Below are 23,886 nucleotides of genomic sequence, written 5' to 3' on the forward strand. Positions count from 1 at the left end.
TAAAATCGAGTAAAAAGTTACAGCTGAACAAAGAAGAGACTTGCGTGCAGAACAATAAAGGATAAGCTACCTCTGAATTTTCAATAACCATCGAGCAGCGAGAAAAACGTCGAATAATTTATTCCATGCTCCGCGAAGTAAAAGAAACTTCACCGTAAAAAAAGAGAAAACACAAAAACTCAAATGAAATAAAATAGAAACTTCTGCGCCGGGGTCTGTCACATTTACCGGTAACGGAAAAATCGAGGATAAAACAGGGAAACGGTGAGAAGAGCGCGAGAATAAGAGCAGCATAAAACGGGAAGATAAACTATCAATTTCTTTTTCATACTTCTCTCGGAGGAAATTCCCGGGAATGTATTTTCGCCGTCGCGACGCTGCGCGGCGGGGGGCACGGGTGGCAGAGCCGCATTATGAAGACGAAATAGAAACGGACGTTGTTCCCTTATTTATGGCGAGCGCTATGAATAATTCTCGACGTGTACACGATGTAAAACCGTGGCCGATTAAACTCTTCAAAAACCCGTGCCGTGGATTAATGGAATTACCGCGATGGAAATTGTGCAATTTCCATTCGATGAATCCGCCGACATTCCTGTCGATGCCAAGGAGCCCATCAGCCACTCGATTAGTCCGTTGATGCAGCCCGTCCAATTCTCCGGCTAATTGTAGTTTCTATTTGACGGTCCATCCGGCAGCTTTCGTTCCATTTATTCGGTTATCGGAACGTAATCTCTCCTAGGAGATCCCCTTCGGCGCGGGGACAGCCTTCAGCGTGCTGCGATTAGAAAAATCGTCTCCATTTTTAGAAAGCTTGTTTCCGGACGAAAGACTTTGCTGTCAATTCGATGTCGCAATCTTCTGTCCCCACAGGAGAAAGAAACGGCCGACAAAAAGTCTCGATCTCATGGCGGAATTCAATTTTTGGCTAAAAGTGAACGATGGAATTAAGTGGACTCTGTCAAAGGGAACGTGCGCTTTCCCGCATTTGTCAGTTTCTGGCAGGTGATCAAAGGTACAGAGAATTGTGCCGATAATTATGAAAGTGGTCCGAGTCACGTATTTCTTGTTTCGAGATATTCAAGAAAAAATGAGTTCCAAGTAAACCAATGTGACGCGAATTAACTGATAAACTCGTTCTTTTTAAATTGTCACTTAAAACCACTTTCATGATTATGATTTGACGTTCTTTCTGTGCAAAGATACATAAAATGTGTCTACATCTCGAAGAAAGGTGTCCTGACGATCACTTCAGCGAAGCATGCTGCGAATTCCCGAGTCAGCAACTTTCTAAGACGATCGAATTCGATACAACTAATCATTAGTGTAGTGTATACTTCATGTGCTCGCAGTCTACAGGACACGTGTTCCAGTGGAGCGCGTTGGTGTGCGATTTCCTGAGTCAGCGATTGAAGATCGAAGCTGGTTTGGTTCGATCGCGAACTGTTTGGCGGTCAATGGCCACTTTCCGTTTCGATTCGGTCATTTGTCAGTGGCAGAGGACCATTTCGCTGCAGACAATTCCCAGGTTCGCGGAAAGAGTGCCTGGTAACGCCTAGCGTCATGCTCGAGATCCTCGAACCTGCGGCATGCTGGATCCCTCGCTCTCGATTTCTGCCAGTTTGCTCTCGAACCTATCGTTGCTAAGGATCCTGTTCTTCCGTTCTGCTGTTTTCTTTGGGAGAGATGGTCGTGCCGCAGTTTCTTGTCTCCGTGCTGTGCCGTATTGTCGTCGTCAGAAGAGGTAACGTAGATCATCGATCATTTTACCCCCTTTCCTCTCTCGCTCTCTCTCGTTATTCGCCCATTAAGATGCATTTTTCACCGAGTTTCTATTCAATGAGTGAAACGCGAGGTTCGTTGCGATTCCGTTCACAGAAATTCTTGATTTATTATTAGGCTATTTTTTACCGTTGTGGAACGAAAGAACAGATTTGTTCACTCAGGTTTCGTCAGATCAAGTTCGGTAGAATTTACTAGCCCCTTGATCTACTTCTCCAACTTGTCGCCATGACTATGCGAAGGCTGTATGAATAATTTCTGAAGATTTTTATGGAAACATAAATTTTTTGTGCTGCGACTCTCCGAGGAATAAGATTCAACGCACTTTGCACACGTCGTTCGAATTTCTATCAGGCCTCATGTAAAATGGAGGATTCATAAAAATTTAGCACTTTCTTCATCCACTGCTGCATCCCGATGTTGTGTACATGCGGCAATTCGTAAAGATATGAATCTCGACAAGATTCGTTGGACTTCAGTGCAAAATCTTCAGTCTTGTCCGCAAACTTCTCGCAAACTTGTCCGGCCACGCAAATGAGCAAGTATTATCGTCGCTCTCCAATCATAAAACCCGCAGTAACTGGTTTAATCGTAAAACAAGCAAGCTCGGCGTACAATTCCCGAGAGGGCGAGGGAAATTGTAGGACGAAGAGTGCGTAGAAAAGCTCCGTGATGTCACCTGCTTAATTAAAAATTGTTGTTCGCACAATGTGCAACCGTTGCAGTGAATAACAACGCTTCTAGTATGTCGGCTTTTAAAAATTCTGAAAACATCCTCTTCTAAATGATCACCCGAGATCCGAAAGGATTCTGCTCGGATAGATTTATTAATCGTAATCTCGATAAACGAACGTTGATATCGGCAGTATCTGTTGCAACAGGCTTCGTTGTAGTCCCCGAGCTGCTGAGATTATGGTTGCGGCCAGTCAGGCATGAGGATAGTCATACTTTCACTGGAAACTTCGGCACCGAGACTGGGTGAACGGGGCCGGCGCGCGAAATCCATTACCATAAATCGAGCACATTAATTGGTGCATGCCAGCTTTCCCAAGTGCGACTGGTAAAAACATTGTTTATGCGCCTCTTGCCGCACACGGTTTAATTACCCTCGACCACGTGCCAGTTAATCGTTGCATAAAGCTAGAATTCGCGCGATGCGCCGGGATGAGTTAACTCGTGTATCGATTTTTCTTGTTCCGGCCTTTCCAGAATTACGATGTTAATCAGATACTTAATCGATTTTGCACTGTCTCTAATTCACTCGAATGTTGACTCTGAATATCATTATTTGTAACAGTTTTGAAACGATTAAATTCTTCTGCATTCTAGAAATTTAATCGTTCAAATGTCGTATGAAAAAACAGGTTCAATCTCACGGGAATAGTGTAAAATAGATTCTGTAGAATAAAACTCTAGGTTTAAAGATGTTTCGATTTCGGACTTAAAATTGCTTCGAGTCCAAAGAGCCGATATCGTCATCGTGTAATTAGACGGTTTCCTACGGCAACGTTTTTGCGATGCGAAGCAGAAACGACGACGTAGTAATGGAATAGATAGCGATCACCGCGAAGTGTATTAAAGCGCGATTGACAGTTCGTTAAGATTCATTAGAGCGACGCGTTCCGAGTCTCGGCGATCGGAAAGCAACCCTAACAGACGAACACCGATTATAGAATGCGTTCACGGTCACGAGGAAATGATTACCCACTGCGAAATCACAGCAATCGAGCAGCCGTTACATTACGCTAAGAGCAGTCCAGCTGATCGATATTGCGAGAGAGAGCCTCTGGACGCCTGCGAAGCACACCGGTCGCTCGTTCCATCGCGCTTGCCTTTTCACACCTCCGCTTATGCCACCGCGACAACAATGCCCGCGGTTCATTAACGCGAACTAACGACACCGCGCACTTTCTCCGAGATTGTTCCGTTTCCCATTCTGTGCGCGAAACCGACAGACGAGCCGGTGCGAACGGTCCCGTTGCGTGCGAACGTTGAATAACTAATTGCGCTCGCGCATTCTTTCTGTCCTCTGCGTTCATTCGGTCTTCTGCTGGCCTTGGAAAATCAGTCAACCGTGCTTGCTACTCCGCAGAGTTTGTCTAGGGACTATTATAGTCACATTCGGGGGCCCTGGAGTTACCAAACATGTGTGTGGCCTACCGTTATCATGGCGGAGCACGTGAAAAATGATTGGAGCTTGGTTGGAAAATGATGTCACATTTCCAAGTTAACAAAACTCTTTGAATCACCTGAAAAATCGCACTTGGATCAGTTTTTGCCAATAAGGACCAGAAGTATTATGAGTAGACTGCGGATTTTGTGCATTTATGACAAAAATGGGCACGTACAATTTAAAACAGTGGAGGTATTATAAAGATTTAAGGCCACCAGTGCATTAGTTTCACCTTAATAAGATAATTAAATGAAGAATTAAATTTTTTTATTGTTCCTGTGTCTGGCAATCAGTGCAAACATTTTTTATTTTGCATAAAGATCCGCAGTCTAATTATGAGCGCGGAGTTATGAAGCTACCAGAAAGATGGCAAGAGATCATCAAACAAAATGGAGAATATTTAATTGAATAAAGTCTCGAATTAAAGCTTCGGGAGACCAAACGAACGTAACCGCATCTCACAGTCTTGTTGGTAATCGTGCTCGCGGCGAGACGGCAAATTCGTGCGCGACGTATCTCGAGTGACATTGGCGAAAGATGAATTTTCGCGGCAGATGTCCGTTCCGAGCAAGGCGGTGATACGTGGCCGGATTTCATCAGTCGTCAGAGGTAGTAAGCGTGACACCGCCCACGCGGACGTGTCAGGTGCAATGCGGTTTAATAGTTCAAAGGCGGTCGTAAACGCGACGTCGACAAAGCGTCCGGGAGCGGAATTGAACGCGCGAGCGTAACGTAAATCAGCGTCGGAACGTTTACGGCCGGCTAAATTTTCACCGGTGCCATTTCACCGTCGTCGCTCGGCCGTTTGTAATTTCCAAAGGAAGACGACGAACAGAGGAGAGGTCCGTTTCCGGGGGAACGAAGTGGCCGTCGCGTGATCCCCGTGTACAACGCCGCCGCGACCCGCCTCTCGCGATTAAACTTTTATGGGAGCTTTGTTTCGCGGAGCTATGTACCCGGCCCGATCATGTTTGCCCCCGACGCGGACGTAAACCGGCTCGGTGTCTCGTTTCGGAATCGATATGCGAGCACCAGTCGAACCCTAACTTACGCCCGCCGACGAATCGATAGCCGTCTTAAACTTGAACGACGGCTAGGAACGATGCTAGAGCGTTCTCAGACATTTCTTGTCGGTGAAATAACCATTTTTATTTTAAACACGACTATAATCGCACAAATTTATCCTGAAACTGATTAACCGAGGATCTCTAATTTTGCAACGAAGTATCATTTTTCCTGCTGCACAATTTCCTGTTCCGATTCCTTCGAAGGCATTATACCTTTCCGCGAAACCAGCCTATTCTCCCGGACCAATAAAATTCGTGTTCCACATTTCCTCGAAACGCGCACAGGCATTTCCTAAAGAGAACGTTCAGAAGAGAAAGGATCGCGAAAAGCGGTCGAGTGCGCGGCGGGCGTTTTACTTCGAGCCGTTTCTCGTCGGATCAGGAAAAATGCATAGCTAGATGGGAACGATGCGTATCTGGCAGTGAACGTCGATCGGCAACGCACGCGATATCACGTGTCCTCAGGTGTTCTCAGGTTCAATGACGACGACCGAGACACGATTGGTCGAGGCCGAGTCGTGCGCCAGCAAATCGAGAGACGCGCGAGACTGTTGTTAACCGTGTGTTTCCTTTTCCCCAGGTGTGAACCCGCTGCACGTTACGCCGCTGCCGGCAGGTACCTGCGTCTATTGCTGTCCTATCAACGTTGACAGTGACATCGAGTATCAACTCTACACCAGGTACGTTTGCCTATCGATCGGTACGGCTCTGTCAGCAAGAAAGAAATTTGCTGAACGCGCGACTCGGCGAAATGTGACTGAAACCGGCCGTGCTAAAATTATTTCGAACAATTTTCCCATCGCTTTCGTATGGAATTAAAGGCGGGATCTCCTTTGCGCGTCTGGACGCGGCGTTTTGTTATCCATACTCCGTTCGTCGTAGCTCTCTGTTCACAGCAGAACAATGTTTAATTTTATTTTAAGACAACAGAATTTTCAGGATTAATTAAGAAATGACTACAACAAATATATTTATTGCGATTTTTTAATGAATTTTAGTGGAAATTTCATCCGTTGTAGTAAAGTGAGTAAATAGTAAATTGGATTTTGTGCTTTTCCGAAAATGTGACATGTTTTGGATCCCAAGGCGCACTTTGGAGAATTTTTTCCGATTTTAGTGTTGCAAACTGTGTCCGTAAAAAATTAAAAAGTACGAAGCTCTGCAGTTTCATTGGATCTTCTTAAAAGTAGCGATTTCGTAGAAATATTACTGTCATTATCGGATAAATGGAGTTTGAAACAGCCTTTTTCTTTGCGGTTTCATGGCAGACGGAACCCAACCTGCGGAACAAAGTTGGACCCAGCGGACCCATCATCGTTACGGACCAGCAATTTCGATGATCGTCACCCGACAGTCATCTACATCCACGGCTACAGCGAGAGCTCGTCATCTGGAAGTGCCATCGCGATGAGAGACGGTACTTTCACTATCGCTATTATCTTTCTACTCGAACACCGTTTTCCGAACCCACTGTTAATATCAAAAGAATTTGTCATGAGAAAATTTGTGAAGAGAAATTTCGAAAGTTTCACCGACAAGAATCAGAATCCCACGTTGCAATTTGTAAGAGGTCCTCGGATAGAAATTGATGGAACTGGGGACATTAGTGGCAACAGGAATCACCAAGCCAGGCTAAAACATTCTGACAGTATGACGAATCGTATGCCTGTATGAATTTCTCTTCTGCATGGAAACTTCAGCATTCATGTGGTATCCATATTCGAATCCGACATGCATTTCAGGCTCTTTCAATTCTGAATGTTCACGTGTGGAGGGTTTCCGGGTCGTGATTGGCTTCGATCAATTTACCGTAACTCAGCATCCTTCTCGTATTTTCAGTGTTCATATCGAGACAATGCCATTACTTCAAATATTTATCAGCCTAAATATGTTTCTTCTATCGATCGTATTTGTTGATAAATAAATGTTAAATGCTTTCGGCGCAACGGTTCGATCGTTTATTACTAATTATGAAGCAATTTTGCTAATTATCAAACAAAATCAACGTTTCGATCGTGGATCGAGTGCCTCTCCGTGTATACCATTTCACTCTATAATTTTGGAACGCCCTGTACCGCAAACAGCAAATTTCCAAATTCTATCGAACGAGAACGAAAAGACAAATCGATGGCGACAGCAAACGAGAATAAACAAGTCTCCGAATTATTTAGCTAAACGGCTGGCAGTGTCTACAAACCGAAAGCTTATTGCGAGTCGAAATCATGGAACCTCAGGACTCTTAGCAAACACTCCTGGCTGGAGTCGATGCAGAAAGGGTCTGCGTCGGCGAGAAACTTTTCAGCTGAACGAAAACAGAAGAAAACTTAGTCCAATCAATCCTCCGACCCCACTCACAGAATAGCCCGGTTTCTTTTCCAGTTTATCTGAAACGTGGCGAGTATAACGTGATCCTCGTGGACTGGGCGAAATTGGCAGGCCTACCATGGTACGTGACAGCGGTCCGAAACACTAGGATCGTCGGGCCCCAAGTTGCCAAACTTGTCAGCTGGCTGGACATCATGGGGGCGGTGCCTATGGCGAGCGTACACGTGATCGGCTTCAGCTTGGGCGCTGAGATCGCTGGGTTCATGGGGAAAGCACTGTCGCCGCAGAAAGTGAATTTTCGAGCGTGTTCAAGTATCCGTTTTACCTATCAGTGGCTGGTGCATTCGTTAGAAAATTAAATGAAATTTTCTATTTTATATTTATTTAATCGCATGAAATTCTCTCTGGAACATTTTTTATAACACTAAAGGGGATTACATATGTTTCAGCTTGGAGACTGCGGGTGTTTATGCAATTTTCAATTCTTGTAGACAAATTTGAAGATAGTGGTACCAAATAAATTTGCAGATCCGAAATACATAAAAATCGTACTAAACTCCGTTACATTTCATACTCCAGCATTTTAGAAAATTTGTATAAGCCATAAGTGCATAAAGATCCGTAGTCGACTTATAAAAATGACAAGGCTCTACTTATTTAGATTCCATGCCATTTTTATTTCAATATGTGCGTGGATAGAAAATGTGTCATATCAAGTTCCATGTTTGTAACTGCACAATTTCGATAACTGTAAAATGAAAAATACAAAACCGGTCACTTGATCGACAGTGATAAATAGACTGCGGATCTTTATGCAAAATAAAAAATATTTGCATTGATTGCAAGACACAGGAGTGAAATAAACATTTCTTTCTTCTTTTGATTATCTGATTAAGCTGAAACCAATAGGTTGATGCCTTTAAATATTTTTAATATGTTCACTGCTTTTTTGCATAAAATCCGCAGTCTAGTGATAAAGTATGGCAGTTAGTAAGAGATTTTGGCCAACTTCTGGTGGGTAAAGTTCTCAGAATAAAGAAGCACAGTTTTCAGTAGAATTTCGGTCTGTCCAGGTGGGACGAATCACGGGTCTAGACGCTGCCTATCCTCTATACATGAACGCTGGCCGAGATGGGCACCTGACAGCAGCTGACGCCATGTTCGTAGACGTGATTCACACGGATGGTGGAAATTTCGGGTTTCCTAACCCGTTGGGTCACGTAGATTTCTATCCAAACGGCGGTAGACCGATCCAACCTGGTTGCAACCTTCGCAGCGTGATTCGGCGGACAATAGCACGATTGATCAATGAGTACAGTATGGTCTTCAACCTTTAGCCTTGGCATTCCTGAAGTTCACGCTTCAGGATATCCAGGGTTAGTATCGCAACTCGGTCGTTTCGAAAATTCCAAATAACTATTCTGTTCCAGTTGTCTGCGGTCACAATCGATCCTGGATGCTCTACGTGGAGTCCGTGATGAACCCTTTCGGTTTCCCAGCCAGCAGCTGTCCAAAATGGCACCCTAACGTCCGAGTAAGCTGTATGTGGACTCCGGACGTTCTCATGGGATTCGCAGTGAACTCGAGAGTTAGGGGAAAGTTCTACTTGAGGACGAACGCGGAAACGCCGTTCGCTAGGAACACAACTGGCTATAGATTCAAGTGACCATTAGGGGATTGAGTTTGGATGAACCAGACCAGCAGCGTCGATCTCACACCGCAAACCGCCATAGAATCCTCCGGGCTTCAAGGAACTCTGCTTCGTGGAAGGAAGATGAGTTCGGGTCCGTTCTCAAATGGTAACACTAAGGACAGAACCTGCATACGAAGGCCATCGATGTTTTCTTTTTAAGAAACTACATAGATTTTCTTGTTGCGTCGCGTAGCTCATTAAACGAATACAATTCAGATATCTGCTTGACATAACCCTGAACTAGTTCATAGCACAGGAGCAGGAGGATCGTCGTTAACAGGTACATTTGCCAATCGCAATTTCCGAGGATCGGAACGATTCGTCGCGGATTTGTTGATCGCGAATCGTAGTCTCGCATCGCGTCGTTCCGCAGCGAAGCTCCGTGGCGTTTCCAATCCGTCATGGCAACAAAGACGCCTCTATGAAGCCTCGGCTACCATTTTCCCCGTTCCCTTTGTCTCCCTTTTGCCGCGGATACTTTCCAATCCATAACGGTCGCATGGGCATCCGCGTCGAGACAATACCGCCACTCTCATCCTCCTCCCCTGCATCTTCACTGGCTCCTTCGCTGGCTTTTTCCATATCCGACATTTCCGCAGACACACCGTGTATACCATTTCATCCGAAAAACCTCGACAATCGTTCCCCCCTGGACCCAGACTATCTCTCTTTTCCCTCGGTTTCGGTATCGGCTTCGAAAAACAACTGTTCCGAGGCTGCGAGACTCGCGTTATGAGTGTTTGCCTCCAATATTTGCACGCGAATGCATGGAATCGATAGATGTCTGATAGATCTTGGAAAGAATCCGAGGCTGGCTCGAGTGGCTGCTAGAGCACCCTCGAGAAGTCGATAGCAATAGATGGCCTGGCAAGTATGATGCAACCAGGATGAATAATTCGTTCACGGCTCCGCGGAACTTGTCTCGTCGAAGTTCGCCTGATCGAGCTAGTAGGGCCTTCTGGGACGGCAGACGCTTTTTTGGGGACCTCATTGGATTTGATGCATTTATAACAAAAATGAGTAGGTGTAATTTAAAACAGAGGAAACATTAGAAGAATTTCAAAATACCGGCATATTTATTTTCGACCTATTAAGAAAGAAAAGAAATGTCTGCTTCACTCCAGTTTGTTGCAATTCAGGTAGAAAATGTTTATTTTGCTTAAGGATTCGCTGTCTATCAATTATCAACTGCCTAGGCAACGAGACTAATATACAACCCCCGTACAGTCCTGACTCGTCTCGCGCCGGCTTCATCTTGTTTCCAAAAATTAAAACTGTGCTAAAAGGATGCCATTTTGAAAGCGTGGAACGCGTCAAAGAGGCTGTGACGAGGGTACTACGAGAAGATCCAAAAAACGCCTTCTAGGGAGCATACGAAGCATGGAAATCGCGCTGGAAAAAATGTGTCGACGCCCAAGGATCCTAGTTTGAAGAAATTTAAAGGTTTGTACCTATATGTTTAATAGATTAAAAAAAAACCCTGTACAGTGTGCAAAATAACATTGTTAAAATTGGACTAAACGGCTTCAGTTTTTCCGAGTGATGTCAAAAAGTATTTTCTTCAGTTACTATTAGTAACTTCTTATCCTTGAGTCTGGTTAACCCAATAGCTTTGATAGAAATTATTTCCTATCAGAGAAATATCCGCTGGGCACAGCATAGCAGTAGCACAATGAAACAGAACTCTATCTATCGCTAAAGCAAACTGGTTTCCAAGCAATCAGCCTAGATTGAGGCTCCACAGTTTGCCATCGGAACGGACGATTGCTCGCGAGAGGGAACGCAGATTCCTTGAGAAAACACAGCGCGCCGGGAATAATTGCCAGCACCGTTCCGAATTTATTGTTCCGAGAACGTTCGCACGGTCCATAAACGAGATAACACACGGACCGTTTCCGCTGTAATGCGATGATAAATCCCTGGTAAACAGAGCATGCTTAAAAACTCGGTATTTATCAGAACCGGGGAGAGATTCACGGTTCCGCGGGATCGCAGATAGCCAAACGAACCGGAACACTGTGCGCACTTTTCGTACATTTTTCTCATTCAAATCTCGAGGACAATATTCCTCTGGTTTTATATAAAAGCGTGATCTACAGGAATTTTTTTCTGGAAAAATTTATCGACAATTGTTCAGGCAATTTGTGGTTTGCTCGTATTCTCTGGCGAAATCGCACATTCGAGGGTGGCGCGGTAAAAGTTCAACTCGACCGAATAAAAATGGTCCTCGAAATAAAATTCACGGTTCCATCGACCAGCCGAAAAATGCTCTATTAATTCCGCAAAACCCATGCATTTAAGGGTAACAAAAGACCACAAAAACCGCGTCGAGTAAAAATGGTTTTTCTCATGGAATTTCAAGTGTCCCGGAACCTCGATTCCCGCCGTGCAAACATGGCCGAGGAATTGCTGAATTCACTTCGAGCCGCCGTAAAATAAGAGCATCGGGACCTATTGGAGATCGGCCAGCCTCCGCGGCTCTGTAATTTTTCCCTTTTTCCCCGAAAAAATTTTATTCGCGCCCAGCGCCACTCCCCCAATTTGTGAAATCTTTCGGTCGTGCCCGAATTTCTCCTGATATTCAAGAACCGTTTCACTTCGGTGAGCCTGTTCAAACAATCTGTTCTAGCGGAAGATGAACAACTCTGAAGAATTTTCGAAGAACAGATGTTTGTTTTTCGTTGCGGCAGGTTTAATCCCGTGGAACGAAGGGGATGATCGATGCCACGAAGAAGAAAAGCTTTCTCCGGGGGTTGTCGCAATCTCGACGATAGGGAGAACGAGAGAAAGAGAGCATCGGGCCTCCCGGTCAGTCAACTCGGCACTTTCGCTAAAAAATTCAACAGCGACAGGTCGATAACGATCGACGACCTATGGCCAGGGTTATAGATGACCCTAGTCTTGAAAGACCACAGGATTCTAGAGGCCTAAGCGTGTAGTACGCGCCTCGCCACGTTCGACCACATTTTTCTTGCCCCCGAGAACATCCCCTGAGCGTCGTGACCACCTCGAGGGGGAAAAAGAGCAGCAAGAAAACAATTCCGTTTACCCTTTCCGCGCAGGCTTAATTAAACCGATCGTTACGCTTCTTCTGGAATTTTGTTGAACTTTAGAAACGCTCGCTGATCCTATCATCTGCGATTTCGTGGGCAAAAGTTCATTTGAAATGACTGAAATTTTTAATCATTTTAAAAACCTCGTGGGACAGATTTGAAAACGCAACACTAAAGTCCTGAAGCACTAATGATCTCTAAGGACCCCTAAGTTCCCCAAAAAGATTCGCCAAACATAGAATTTCCAGAGAAGCAGCAAACCATACATTTTGCAACAGTTTTATTTCACTTTGAGGCGAAACGTGGAAGTCCGACGTCCGCGAGAAGTTTACGTGATTATTCTCTTTATGTGCCTTTTAATAATTCTTTCTGGAGCACCAGCGAACCAGAGAGAGATCTTTTAACGTTACTTCTCGAGAACTCGATTGAAATTCCAGCAACGTTTGGAAAGGAGAATTCGAAGAAAAGAGGGAACTCTAAATGGCACAGGAGTCTGTTTTCTGCTTTGAGAAGGAACACGAAGCACCGCTGATGATATTTATAGGTAGGTTTGACGGGTTAAACGTCGCTGGAATCAGAGCAAGGATCCTCTGGTGGGTTCCGTGCTCTCGGCTCGCGCTTCATCACGATATGATACACTTCGTTTTCTCTTGGACGAAGTATTCCCTCGACAGGCAACCCGATGCACCCATTTCATTCACGTTTAATCTCGCTGGCAATTTAATTTCCACCGTTTCCACGCCTCGCCTTTCGTCCTTTAGCACTCTCCGCGCTATCCTGGGTCTGCTCCGACTCCGAAACAAAAACTCAAAGAATGTTTTTATTCATCCAGAAAGTGTAGAATCACGTTGCTTTATTATTCAGCATTTTTCGAAAGATTTTTCCTGCAGATCTCTTGGCTCCGTCGCGATTTTGTATGTGCAGTTCAGATCCTGGCGAATCCGTGAGTGGTCTTTTTGTAGTCCAGGCTCTTTTGTTTTCTCGTGGAAGAAGAATGTGTTATTCTAAGAGAATCGGACGGGGTTGGAGCTGCTCGAGCCACTCGAGCGAGTTGTAGACGTTCCGACGCCGGGCTAGCCAAAATGGCGGAAAACCCGGGTTCGCGAGAACATAGTAGCCGTCTCGAGTCTGTGAACACCTGATCGATCGGAGGAGAATGTAAATTTTCGGAGAGGAAGGGGGACGGCAGGACAAATAACGTCTTCGAGCTGAAAGTGCTTCCAACATTCAATTTGACTTTCTGAAACCTCTATCAAACATTGTGCATTCGCACAGAAGCCCTACTTGTCGTACTGTGAAAAAACATCCACCGAGCCATCCGGAACGATGAACTTGATGAACTTTGAATAAAAATATGGAAGAAGCGACAAGAGTGAAAATCGTGAAAGAGAAGAGACTCGAACAAACATCCACCGAGCCATCCGAAACGATGAACTTGATGAACTTTGAATAAAAATATGGAAGAAGCGACAAGAGTGAAAATCGTGAAAGAGAAGAGACTCGAACAAACATCCACCGAGTCATCTGAAACGATGAACTTGATGAACTTTGAATAAAAATGTGGAAGAAGCGACGAGAGTGAAAATCGTAAAAGTAAAGAGGCTCGAATGATATCAGCAGTATCATCGTAGTCCTCGATGATAAAATCGATGGGGCCGTGCATCGTCTGGTCCGGGGTGGGCCGATTGCATTGAAATGCAGCCGCGTACCGAGAATTTCGATCCCGTGTCGGTGCCGGTGCATTGTCCCCGCCGGAAATAGGAAACGAAACACGAAATGTCCGACACTCCCCAGCCTTCTGCTTGACTCCGCTTATCGATTCCCCTTTGTTCCAGCCGGCTCCGATTATTATGGTCACGTCAGACCACGGCTCCGTGTCCTAAACGTCCCCTTCAAACCACCAGTCTACGGTCTGCATGAGGGTTAGGTCAACTGTATATCGTTTATGCCGAAATTTCCTGCTTACAACCCCAAGCATTACCCAACCAAATAACTCCCTTAAAAACAATCGGACAACGAAAGCTGTAATTCTCTTTGCTTTGCTAATGTTTCTGCTGGCTGTTCTTACTTTAATTTTTAGGAGCATGAAATATTCTTGGTCTTAATCTTTACGAGGATGAATAATAGCGATAGCACTGATTTGAAAAATTGTTGGTCGTTGGCAATTCCCTGGAAACGTTGGCCACGCGTAGCAACGAATTTAGAAAAGGTATTTCAGCAGAGCGAGCAGCGGTATGACGATGAAATGCAAGTATGCGTTCCAATAATAAAGTTTGGAACAATACAGACTGGCAGAGCTGACAGAGTACAAACACCGGGAGAGTTTCGAGAAACTATGCACGATATTTTGTGCGTGTGCAGGGTCGTTCGTGGAAAAGGTCGAGACGAAGGGGTTGTTCTCCCCTATTCCACCCCGATTCGCAACGGTTTCCTGGCGTGCTGCACGCCATTGGGGGTGGAACGGACACTCGAACCGTCGGGGCAGTTCAAGAGACAAAGAACTGGGGAGAGGGTTGAAGAACGTGGTCCACCATTTTAAATAATCTATGCACTTCAACGCTAAAAGAGTCTTCCTGGTTCCTTATTAATAGACTGCGGATGTTAATGCAATTTCCAATTTTTGCAGACAAAATTGAAGAAAGTGGAATGAAACAGAATCTTCTTTTTTATGGGGACAGGCCTTTGTAGATCGGAAACAAATAAAAATCGTAATAAATTCTATCTGAAAATTGGAACATTTCATTTTAAATTTTATGGATACGAATTTGGTATCATGCCTCACACAATACCTAAATGTTTAGAAATTGGTTAGATACCTACACATTTAATAATGCAAACAATATTTTGAATAACGGCACAGCCGTTTTTAGTGGCCACAGAGAGCCACCATTCGAGTAAGGGTTAAACATCACCGTCCAGCAGAATTCGGCTGGTTTTTAGCGTAGCGTGGACCACGCGTTAAACTTCGAGGTTCGCCGAGAAGGGACACAGAAAGAACGAAGAACCGACGAAGAAGCAACCGACTGGGTAACGACAAGGGTAACGGAGACTAAAGAGTCCGGGAGGTAGAGCAGAGAGTGTCGGCACGTGATGAAGGATCGCGTCATTTGCGGAGGGCGTTAATGAGGCGTTAATGCCTCGAGCGTCACTCCCGGGCCGCGTGCGAGCTTTTTCCTTCGTGGAAATAATCATGCGACGTCACCCGAGACCATACTCGTGGATGCTATTACAGTTCAATCCTCGGCGAGAACGTCCCTGCAAAAACGGGGCTTGTGTGACGCAAAGAAACTCGGATTGGATCGGGCTCTAGTCACGCGAATGATTTACTTCCCTTCTTCTCCACGATCTCGGCAGATTAATCTCTCGCACCGACAGTTCCCGAAATCCATGAATTTTTTTTAGAATTCTTCCCGGCGCGCTCATAAATATTTGATTCGTCTCAAGTGAACGGATACTCGAGGATCCGCACCGCGTTGTTTTATTAAGCGGACTAATTTTATGGAGCATGAAACAAGTGGTACGACAATAACTTTCAAGTGGCGGCGTGTACAGTTGTAGACGACGGTCGCGGTCCTGAAACTTTCAAACTGCCGGCAAGATTTAAATTGGGATCGTTGTTGAAGGACGGTGTACCGGAATATATGATGCTGGATATTTACGGGAGACGTCTGCTCTTCAATGTGACGGGTGTGGATCGCTGAAAGTTATACTCTTTTATTACTTGTACGTACGTTTGAAATGGTTATTTCGCAGTTTCGCACACTCCGGCCCAGATTCGCCGAAAGAGGGCAACGGACGGATAAATAAATTCTCTCCCCGACAAATGCGAATTCGCGAGAACAATTATTCCGCGCAGAGGAGAATAAGGATCGCGGGAACAAAGTGTGCACTTTGAAAAGCGGCGGTTTTAGAAAGTTGCATCGACTCGCTCGAAACTTCAGCGCCCATTGATGGACACCTGGCATCACTGACCGTACGCAAAAGCCCGCGCACGTCACCAGCCGTTCATTCTGCCGGGAACCTCATTAAGCTCGAAGATAGCCCCCGAAGTATCACGGCCATTCTATTTTTGCAGCATTCCGCAGTTTTTCTAGAATCTCGCCCCCAGGTAATTAAGCCCTTTGTTCGTCGCGCAGCCTACGCCCCCGCGTTTCCATATTCCGGTTTTGCCCCCATTTCTGGACACCGAGAGGACCATCAAACACGGACATTAAATTCGACCCCAGTTCAGTTTCAATTCCGAACGCGCGCTATCGATTCTGCTAATCCCTCAACATTGACATGTTTGCCACGAACAGATACTGTTTGCCTCCGTGGACGTCCCAGACTGTCTTCGAAAAGCGATTCTTTTAATACTGAAGGGATGGTGAGTGATTTTTTAAATTTTTTCGCGCGAGATCAAAGTCTTTTTCGGAATGTACGAGCAATCTGTTTAGCAGATTTAAAACTTGAAATTACTTCATGAATTTATTCGGAGAGTCAATTCCATTTAATGTCATCGTAGCATAAATACGTCATCAGCGGTACTTTAAATTAAATTAGATTCGAAAAGGTGTCATTACAGTATTTTAATGAGAGTGGTGTTTCGAGTGCCTTAAAATTCCTCGAGTAGTGGGGTCAAAAATCCCCCTACAGAAATTCTAAGACCAACCACTGCGATGCTACGAATTTTTAATGAATCCGTCGAGATCTTCGCGCGTCTATGGCGTGTGCAAACTTCGGAGATACTGAGAGATGCGTGAAGAGTGAAATTTTTGTTTTATTTTTGACACTTGTAGCCGCACGATGTTGCAAACAGAAATTTTTCAAGAATTTCTCTCCGGCGAAAATGTTGCAGTGTGATTTTTAGAGCCAGCGTTTCTCCACCGAGGCTTTCCATACTAGTCGCACAATGTTAGAGATTTTGTAAGAATTTTTCTCTCCCGCAAAAATGTTGCACTGCGTTTTTTCAGCGAGGCGTACGAAAGAAGAAGTTTCCCCGGGCTGGAAAGAATGGAAGTCGCACGGTCTCGTCGTTCGCTGAAGATTTTAAGCGAAGCCCGAGAATCGGCCCGATAAAGCGGAACGCGTCGCACAATGGAGGTTCATTCCGGCTGGAGGGCATAATTCGGTGTTTCCGTGGGATGCGCCTCTCGCCGCGCTGCCATTAATGGTAGTCGTCATCGTTTTCCCCTCTCGCGCGAGTATCAGCGAGGCAGGAGTGGATCCGCGAGGGCCATTGTCTGTACGCTCGCAATTCTACGACGAATTGTAGCGCGTATAATTTCCTGTAATGGTACGAAACCGGCGAGAGAAATCCGCGAGCTACGCAATCGGCTCAGACTCGGAACAAATGATCGCGAAGAAAGAGGTGAAATTCTAATCCCCGGCGCGATGCTTCATCCCTTCCGGCGACACCGACGTGAAAACGCGTCGGAAAAATACGCGGCGTCGCATTTATTCGCTGTACCGATATTCCAGCCTACCCACAATGCTCCACAATGCTGCATGATCAAGCTTTTCTCACATTGTCTTTCGTTGCATCTTCCATTTAATAGTGTCGGTCGTTCCTCGAAGGAGATTCGAAAGCGTTTGAAAACACATTTTCCTGGCTGGCAATAAAAATCCCGCACAGAGGCGGAAGGATTCTCGAATGTTGTGCAACGGAAACTACTAAACGGGACGCGTTGTTGCGCAAGAAGCGTGGGAATGTTTGTTGGCAGATTCGGAACGACCAGCAAGGCTTTCAACCTAATAATCCGATTTCGTGGGCGTCGTAAGCGGTTCGCGATTGTTTCCATGCACGTGGAAATTGTAAAACGAACTGTGCCTCTCCTGCGCCGCGCGATTAGGAACGCAGATTATACGAAAAACGAGCGAAACCTTTAATTAACGCGCCGGATTATCGCTGCCGATCTTCAAACGTTCTACCTTCGCCGAACGCGAAAAATTGCAATGCAGTTTTGAAATAAATCGCACAGGAAAAGATTAAACTTACTTGTTACAATAAATTGAGGAGTCTCACGAAGAAAACAACGAGATCGGTATCGTTGATATCTCCGTTTGGCTATAAAATAGTTGGCTCCAGTTCAAGCGAGACTGCAAATTATTTTCCTGTGCAGATCCTGCCCAATTAAGCAATAAAGAACACCAACGGTTCAACGAGCGCTCTAAATATTCCCAGACATTTATAGCACTCTTTTTAGCGAATGTCTCTGCAGTATAGATTGTTCAATAAAACTTAAGGAGCATTCTGTCCCGTTTAAAACATAAAGAAAATTCTTCTCAACTCCAAGTCCCGTGAACGAGTAAAAATCTATCGGCAGTTTAATGGTCCCATTTCTCTTTTCGAACATCGAAGTAACTCTGTTCTCTTCGGCAGAATGTTCTGCTGAGAATCAGGTTGAGTATTCCATTGATTAAGCACGAAATGGCGGTCTCTCCGGCTTGAAAATGAAAATTCTTCAGCTCCCCTTTGTCGGGCACCATACGATTTAAATATCGGGATGTTTCTGCGAGGGAAGGGAAGCTCGCTGCATCTAATGGCTACGTGGGCCGGGAATAATGGCGTTTTGACGACCATTATGACGTGCCAGGATCACTGAACCACCCTTATCGTTTCCGGCGCGGATACATTACCTCAGTTTGGTTCGAGTATTATTTCCGCACTCGAGCATGAACTCAAAAATGACCGAATTGTATTCTCCATTCGTTTAACCCAGAAAATATTCACTCTTTCTAAATTTCATCTCGGAGACATTGTTCGCCGAGATCGGATTCTCGAACGAGAAATAATCTCTCCTCGAGTTATAGATTGCCAAGGCTCGATCATCAACTTTTTCATTATTCGGCGAATCGAGGCGAGGGTTCGTTCAGGCGACAATTCTCGCTTCAGCTGCGAACGTCTCCCAGCATTATATTACTGTTCTTCTGCTGGGAACCAGCGGCTGCGAGAAAAAGCGAATCGATCTTTATCCGCGCCTCGAAATAATGGCGAGACGAAGACGATGGACGCTGAAGGAGAATTTCCGGGGAAAACCCTTCGTGGGAAACTGATACCTTCGGAAACTTCTGATGATCTACTGGAGCCTGGTACCTTTCAGCAGATTTTATGTTAATGGACATTCGAGCCTCGATCCGAAACTAATGGGTCGCTCGAGCACAGCGCATTTTGTTGCCGTCGGAATAATTTATCATCGTTGGACTGCGCGGATCTTTTTTCATTTACAGCGTCTGAAAATCTTCAAAAAATGCTGGAACGTAAAATTCGATGGAATTTGGTACGATTTTTATTTATTTCGGGTCTAGAAAGGCCACTGGAAACAATATTTCGTTTATGCAAAGTAGAAATGTTCAACAATACAGTATTCTGAAATTTTTCTAATCTTCTACCGTTCTATGTTTCACCCAGCCAATTTCTTCATAAACGCATAAGGATCCGCATCATGAATGAAAATTGTGAACAATACGAATCGTGTACATTTTAAATCATGCTCTGAACTCCACTTTCCACTGCAGACATGTTTCAGAAAATGGTCGCCGACGAAGATAATCTCAAGCAAATAACGAGGCAATGCGGGGGTGTTTCTGAGAATCGAAATGAGCAGTTTATTAATTATTGTCCGTGGGAATTGCTCGAGCAGTGATCTCCACAGGAAGAACACGCCGGTATCGACCGATTATACAGATAATCCGGGCAGACCTATGTCTCTGGAAAGTGGACAAGCCTCGTGTAATCCAACGAACGCGGAAAGCCGCATCGATCGGCATTTCTAAGGTCTGCGCGTTGTATGGGGGTTCATGCGGTCGAACTAATGGTATTATCAACCCTTATTGCCGGGTCCGGGGTTCGGGGTCGTCGACCAGGCTCGTTGGAGCCATTATGCTCCACGCGATCCACTTCGTTTCTCCTAATTAATGCCGTTTCATTCAGGAATATTAAAGCAAACGCAGGCTAAATATGTCGCGGGGGTCATGTGTGTATCTGGTTACGTCGGCTCATTGTTATAAAGCGAGTTCATCGTCCACGTGGCGTCCATTGTGGATGTGTCGAGGTCGCGCGGCTGCGGCTTTCGGATAATTAGCGTCGACACCACTCGACTAACTGACGAAAGGATTGACTAATTCAGTAACAATGACACAAATATGAAACAAAGTGGATATTTTCCTCCGTTAACAGTTTCCCCAAACTGTTTCCGTCTGTTTCAAACATCGTTTCGTTCGGAATTTCATTGGGAGGTTGTCGAAAAATATTTGTGGTTAAACCTGATAACTCTTTTAGTAGAAAAATCGCAATGGGATGTCCTGTAACTTGATTTTTCTACTAAAAGAGTTGATCAGGTTTAACCAAAAATATTTTCTGACAACCTCCCGATTAAATTCCGAAAGTCTCCGACACCACCCGATCGACTAAACGATGTTCGAAACAGACGTTCGCCCTAGTTAAACATTTTTGAATGAGACAAAGCCGATGCGCAATTTACAGGAACTTCGCAAACAAGCCCATTTATGCAAGAACCAAGAGAGAGATAAATCAATCTCGAATTCCTCGAACGGGGATACTTAAACGAGTTCACGTGACCTTATTAAGTCCCCGACACAATCGGGTCTCCTCTATCCGGGCGTCCATCAAAAAGAGAAACTTTCCTCACTCGTAGTCCCCGGTTTCGAGGGTGGAATAATGTTCGGGGAGATCATGTCGGGGGCGGCTGACGTGACCGGAAACGTAATTTTCTTCGCGGCGAGAATCAAAGTTTCGCGAGGATTACGGCTTCTTAACCCGAAAGCCTCCGGTTGGACACCTGGAATTGAGACGACCAACTGTTTCGAATATTCTGGAGGCTCATTAATTCAGGAAATAGTTGCACAGAAAGGACGAAGAGTTATAACTCGGCTCATTAAATTTACATAAACATAAACATTAAAAGAAAAATACAATTTTTATTTGACTCCGGTGTCCTGCAGTCAATGCGATCACTTTTTATTTCGAATAAGGATCCGCGGTCTAGTCATCGCTTAAAGTTCAAGTGAAACGAGAAGAAACTACAATATGATCTTTTACAACAAACATACAAGGTATCCACGTCGAGGGTCAGATCGTGAAAGTACAAGGGCAGAGAATTTTATTAACCTTTCAGCGTTCCTCGATCGATGCATTAAAAACACTAATCTCCGATCAGCTCTGCAATTAATTTAAACAACGACGTACTCTCTCAACCTTTAAGAAAAGCGGCGTAAGTGCCATTTACTATAATAAATATTAGCTTGCTGGTCTGCGGATTTATTAATTGAATTGTACAGAGTTTAAGGGAATTTTTCGAGTTGCCATTCGGCACTTAACGAGTTAAGGTCCACGAACGATTGCGGAGCAATCGCGATCTTAACGCGTAGTTGGCGTGCACCTTATCTGAACATTGCCCACGTCTAGGTAACGTGAACTTACGGAGTCCTTCGAGCCGGGGAGAAAGAGACTTCCCAGTGGGCTTGGCACAGCCCTTTCCACGAACACGTGCACCCAAGGTTGGCTTTTCACCGGCGCGCGGCGGGAAAGAAAAAAATTTGCCGAGAGAACGGGACACAATTACTTTTTGCCTACTTTAATCCCTCGTCTTGAGAATTTCCTTTTTTTTCTAAAGCAACCCTCTTGGGTAATATTGTATTATGAACGTCTGCACGCCGGTCTGGAAATTGTTGGGTCAGTGTTTCGCATGTTAAACTGGATTAAAGCTTAGCCAGTGCTTGGTAATTATATGCGCCGATGTTGCGAGTCTTAGACGGTGTTATTAGTATGCCGAGGAAATGTAAGCAAATTAACAATTTTGTATTAGCTTCCTCGATTTTCCTGCGGGGGTGTGAATAAAATTTCGGTAGACTGTTGTGCGACGTAAACTGATAAATATTTATTCTTTCGAGGCGACGGGTTAAGAGGAGCTAATTTTTCTAAAGGCGCAAGAGAGTTGCCGAAGAATTTACTGGCGCAGCACAGTCTCATAGACAGTACGTGACCGGTTAAGGGTTGCAAAACAAAGGATCTTAAGCGTCGAGACCCAGCAACTTACCTACATAGACGATCATTCATATCTGATGCTTTTCCGTCAGAACTAGTAACGTTTCTGAATTAAACAAATATTTCTCGTCAACTTGGAAGTTGTTCGCTTCATTGAATAATTTTAAAAAATATATTCTTATCGCGCTCGTTGCTAAAAGAAAAGAAGGAATGTAAAAATAAGAAGGCACGATAACCTTTTGATTCATTTTTATCGTCCACCCACTATCAACCCCGAATAAAAAATATTAAAGTAACAGTATCTCTGCTCCAGCATGAAGCAAGTTCTGCGAAATGATTAATGGCCTGCTCGCGCGTCTAGCCTTGATAATTTAAGGAAATAAGATTTAAACTGCAAAGGACTATGTTATAAAAATGCCCAGGGTGCAGAATGAATGACAGATCGATCGAATCGACTGCGAATCGCGCGACGCTCGAGAACAAAGCCGTCTATTCTGATCGTGGACGGCGTTTTTCTGAAAGAGCGTTTAGTGGCACGCGAGAACGTTTATGAAATATTTTCGAAAGCAGGAAGTCGGGACCGCTAACGATATCCTCGATAATCCAACGATCCTCTGCAGTCGTTAATGAGCCCCGTGCTCGTTATTAAGGTTGCGATCGACTGGGGGCCACGATAACGTCGACAAAATTCCAAGGCTCTCTTTGCTTGTCGTTTAACGGCACGCGAGTCCACGGTCCACGTTTCTCCCGATTTCGTGATCGGACGGAATAATCCTTGCCGAGGGAGAGAGGCGAAGGCTCCTGGAAATGATCGCTTGATCGACGATCTTCGGATTCCGACGGGAATCGGGATTTTATCTACTGACATCCCCTGGATGTCGATCTCTCTGACGGTCCATTAGATCTTGATTTATAATTCCCGATACGATTGCTTGCCGGAACTCGCCCTGGCCCTTTTGCCCTTTAAACGTTTCATGCGACGGCTTAATTAAATGTTTCAACATTTAACCTTTCACAATTTCACGTTCTCTCGAATTGCATGCGCGTTTTTATTGAATTTTTCTACTCCGTTTTTCATTTTTAATATTTCACCGAAGGCATTGATGGACATTAGCAGCTCCGCGGAATGATTGCTGATTCATAACGCTGGGTAACGGACTAGATAAACGGATTCCGATACGAAGGTTAGAGTATTATCGCCAGAAATCTGCTTCTATCGGACGGGTCATGAAGCATCCGTGTAGAGGCTCGACAAAGGAGATCAAAGAGAGAAGACCTAGCAAGAGTTTTATGTAAAGAGCTATACGTTTAGCGACTTGCTCTGAGCTGTGCATAGAAAATCTCGATACCAAAAACACAGTCAATCTTCTACAATCTTCGTTCCACTTGACATGGAAATTAAACAGAAATGTTTCACCTCTTCCAGCAGCATCGTTCACTTATCAATAGACTGCGGATTTTTATGCAAAATAAAAAATGTTTGCATTGATGGCAGGACACAGGAGCCAAATAAAAATTGTATTCTTCTTTTAATTATCCCATGAAGCTGAAACTAATACATTGATGTCCTTAAATATTTTTAACATGTCCACTGCTTTAAACTACATGTACCCATTTTTGTTATAAATGCATAAAATCCGCAGTCTACTTATATATCAATCTCTCCCACAAACGCATAAAATCCCCGATCTAATTACGATCTCCATTAAAGTCAGTGCCATCGATCACAACGAAAAATCCTGAAACCCATTACTCTTTTCACCAGCTCGAACGGGTCGAAGGAGCAAGGAATAACGAAGCGAAAGCCG

The 23,886-nt window shown here is 44.7% G+C and overlaps 2 protein-coding genes across 4 annotated transcripts in view; one reads left to right on the forward strand and one right to left on the reverse strand.

The window, feature by feature from the left end:
- LOC143215431 (uncharacterized) overlaps nt 1-23,886 on the reverse strand; it is a 52,435-nt gene that overhangs the window by 18,037 nt on the left and 10,512 nt on the right. The window lies entirely within an intron of this gene.
- Nucleotides 1,296-12,350, forward strand: LOC143215433 (hepatic triacylglycerol lipase-like). 2 transcript variants are annotated; one of them, XM_076437555.1, is made up of 6 exons: nt 1,296-1,744; nt 5,603-5,702; nt 6,291-6,439; nt 7,402-7,637; nt 8,421-8,659; nt 8,778-9,009. In XM_076437555.1, exons 1-6 carry the CDS (start codon nt 1,687-1,689, stop codon nt 8,872-8,874), a joined length of 879 nt encoding a protein of 292 aa, XP_076293670.1. In that variant the 5' UTR covers nt 1,296-1,686; the 3' UTR covers nt 8,875-9,009. The 2 variants fall into 2 exon arrangements, with proteins under 2 accessions (XP_076293670.1, XP_076293669.1); XM_076437554.1 differs by having other exon boundaries at nt 1,308-1,744; nt 8,421-8,664; nt 8,778-12,350.

This window comes from Lasioglossum baleicum, chromosome 13, assembly GCF_051020765.1.
Source record: "Lasioglossum baleicum chromosome 13, iyLasBale1, whole genome shotgun sequence".
Taxonomy (NCBI): domain Eukaryota; kingdom Metazoa; phylum Arthropoda; class Insecta; order Hymenoptera; family Halictidae; genus Lasioglossum; species Lasioglossum baleicum.

Bases quoted from the DNA above. Each gene is read 5' to 3' on its own strand.
- LOC143215433 (XM_076437554.1), top strand. From the start codon at position 1,687: ATGGTCGTGCCGCAGTTTCTTGTCTCCGTGCTGTGCCGTATTGTCGTC. The intron at 6,440-7,401 runs GTACTTTCACTA...TTTCTTTTCCAG, and splicing joins TGCCATCGCGATGAGAGACG to TTTATCTGAAACGTGGCGAG. The intron at 8,665-8,777 runs GTATGGTCTTCA...ATTCTGTTCCAG, and splicing joins ACGATTGATCAATGAGTACA to TTGTCTGCGGTCACAATCGA.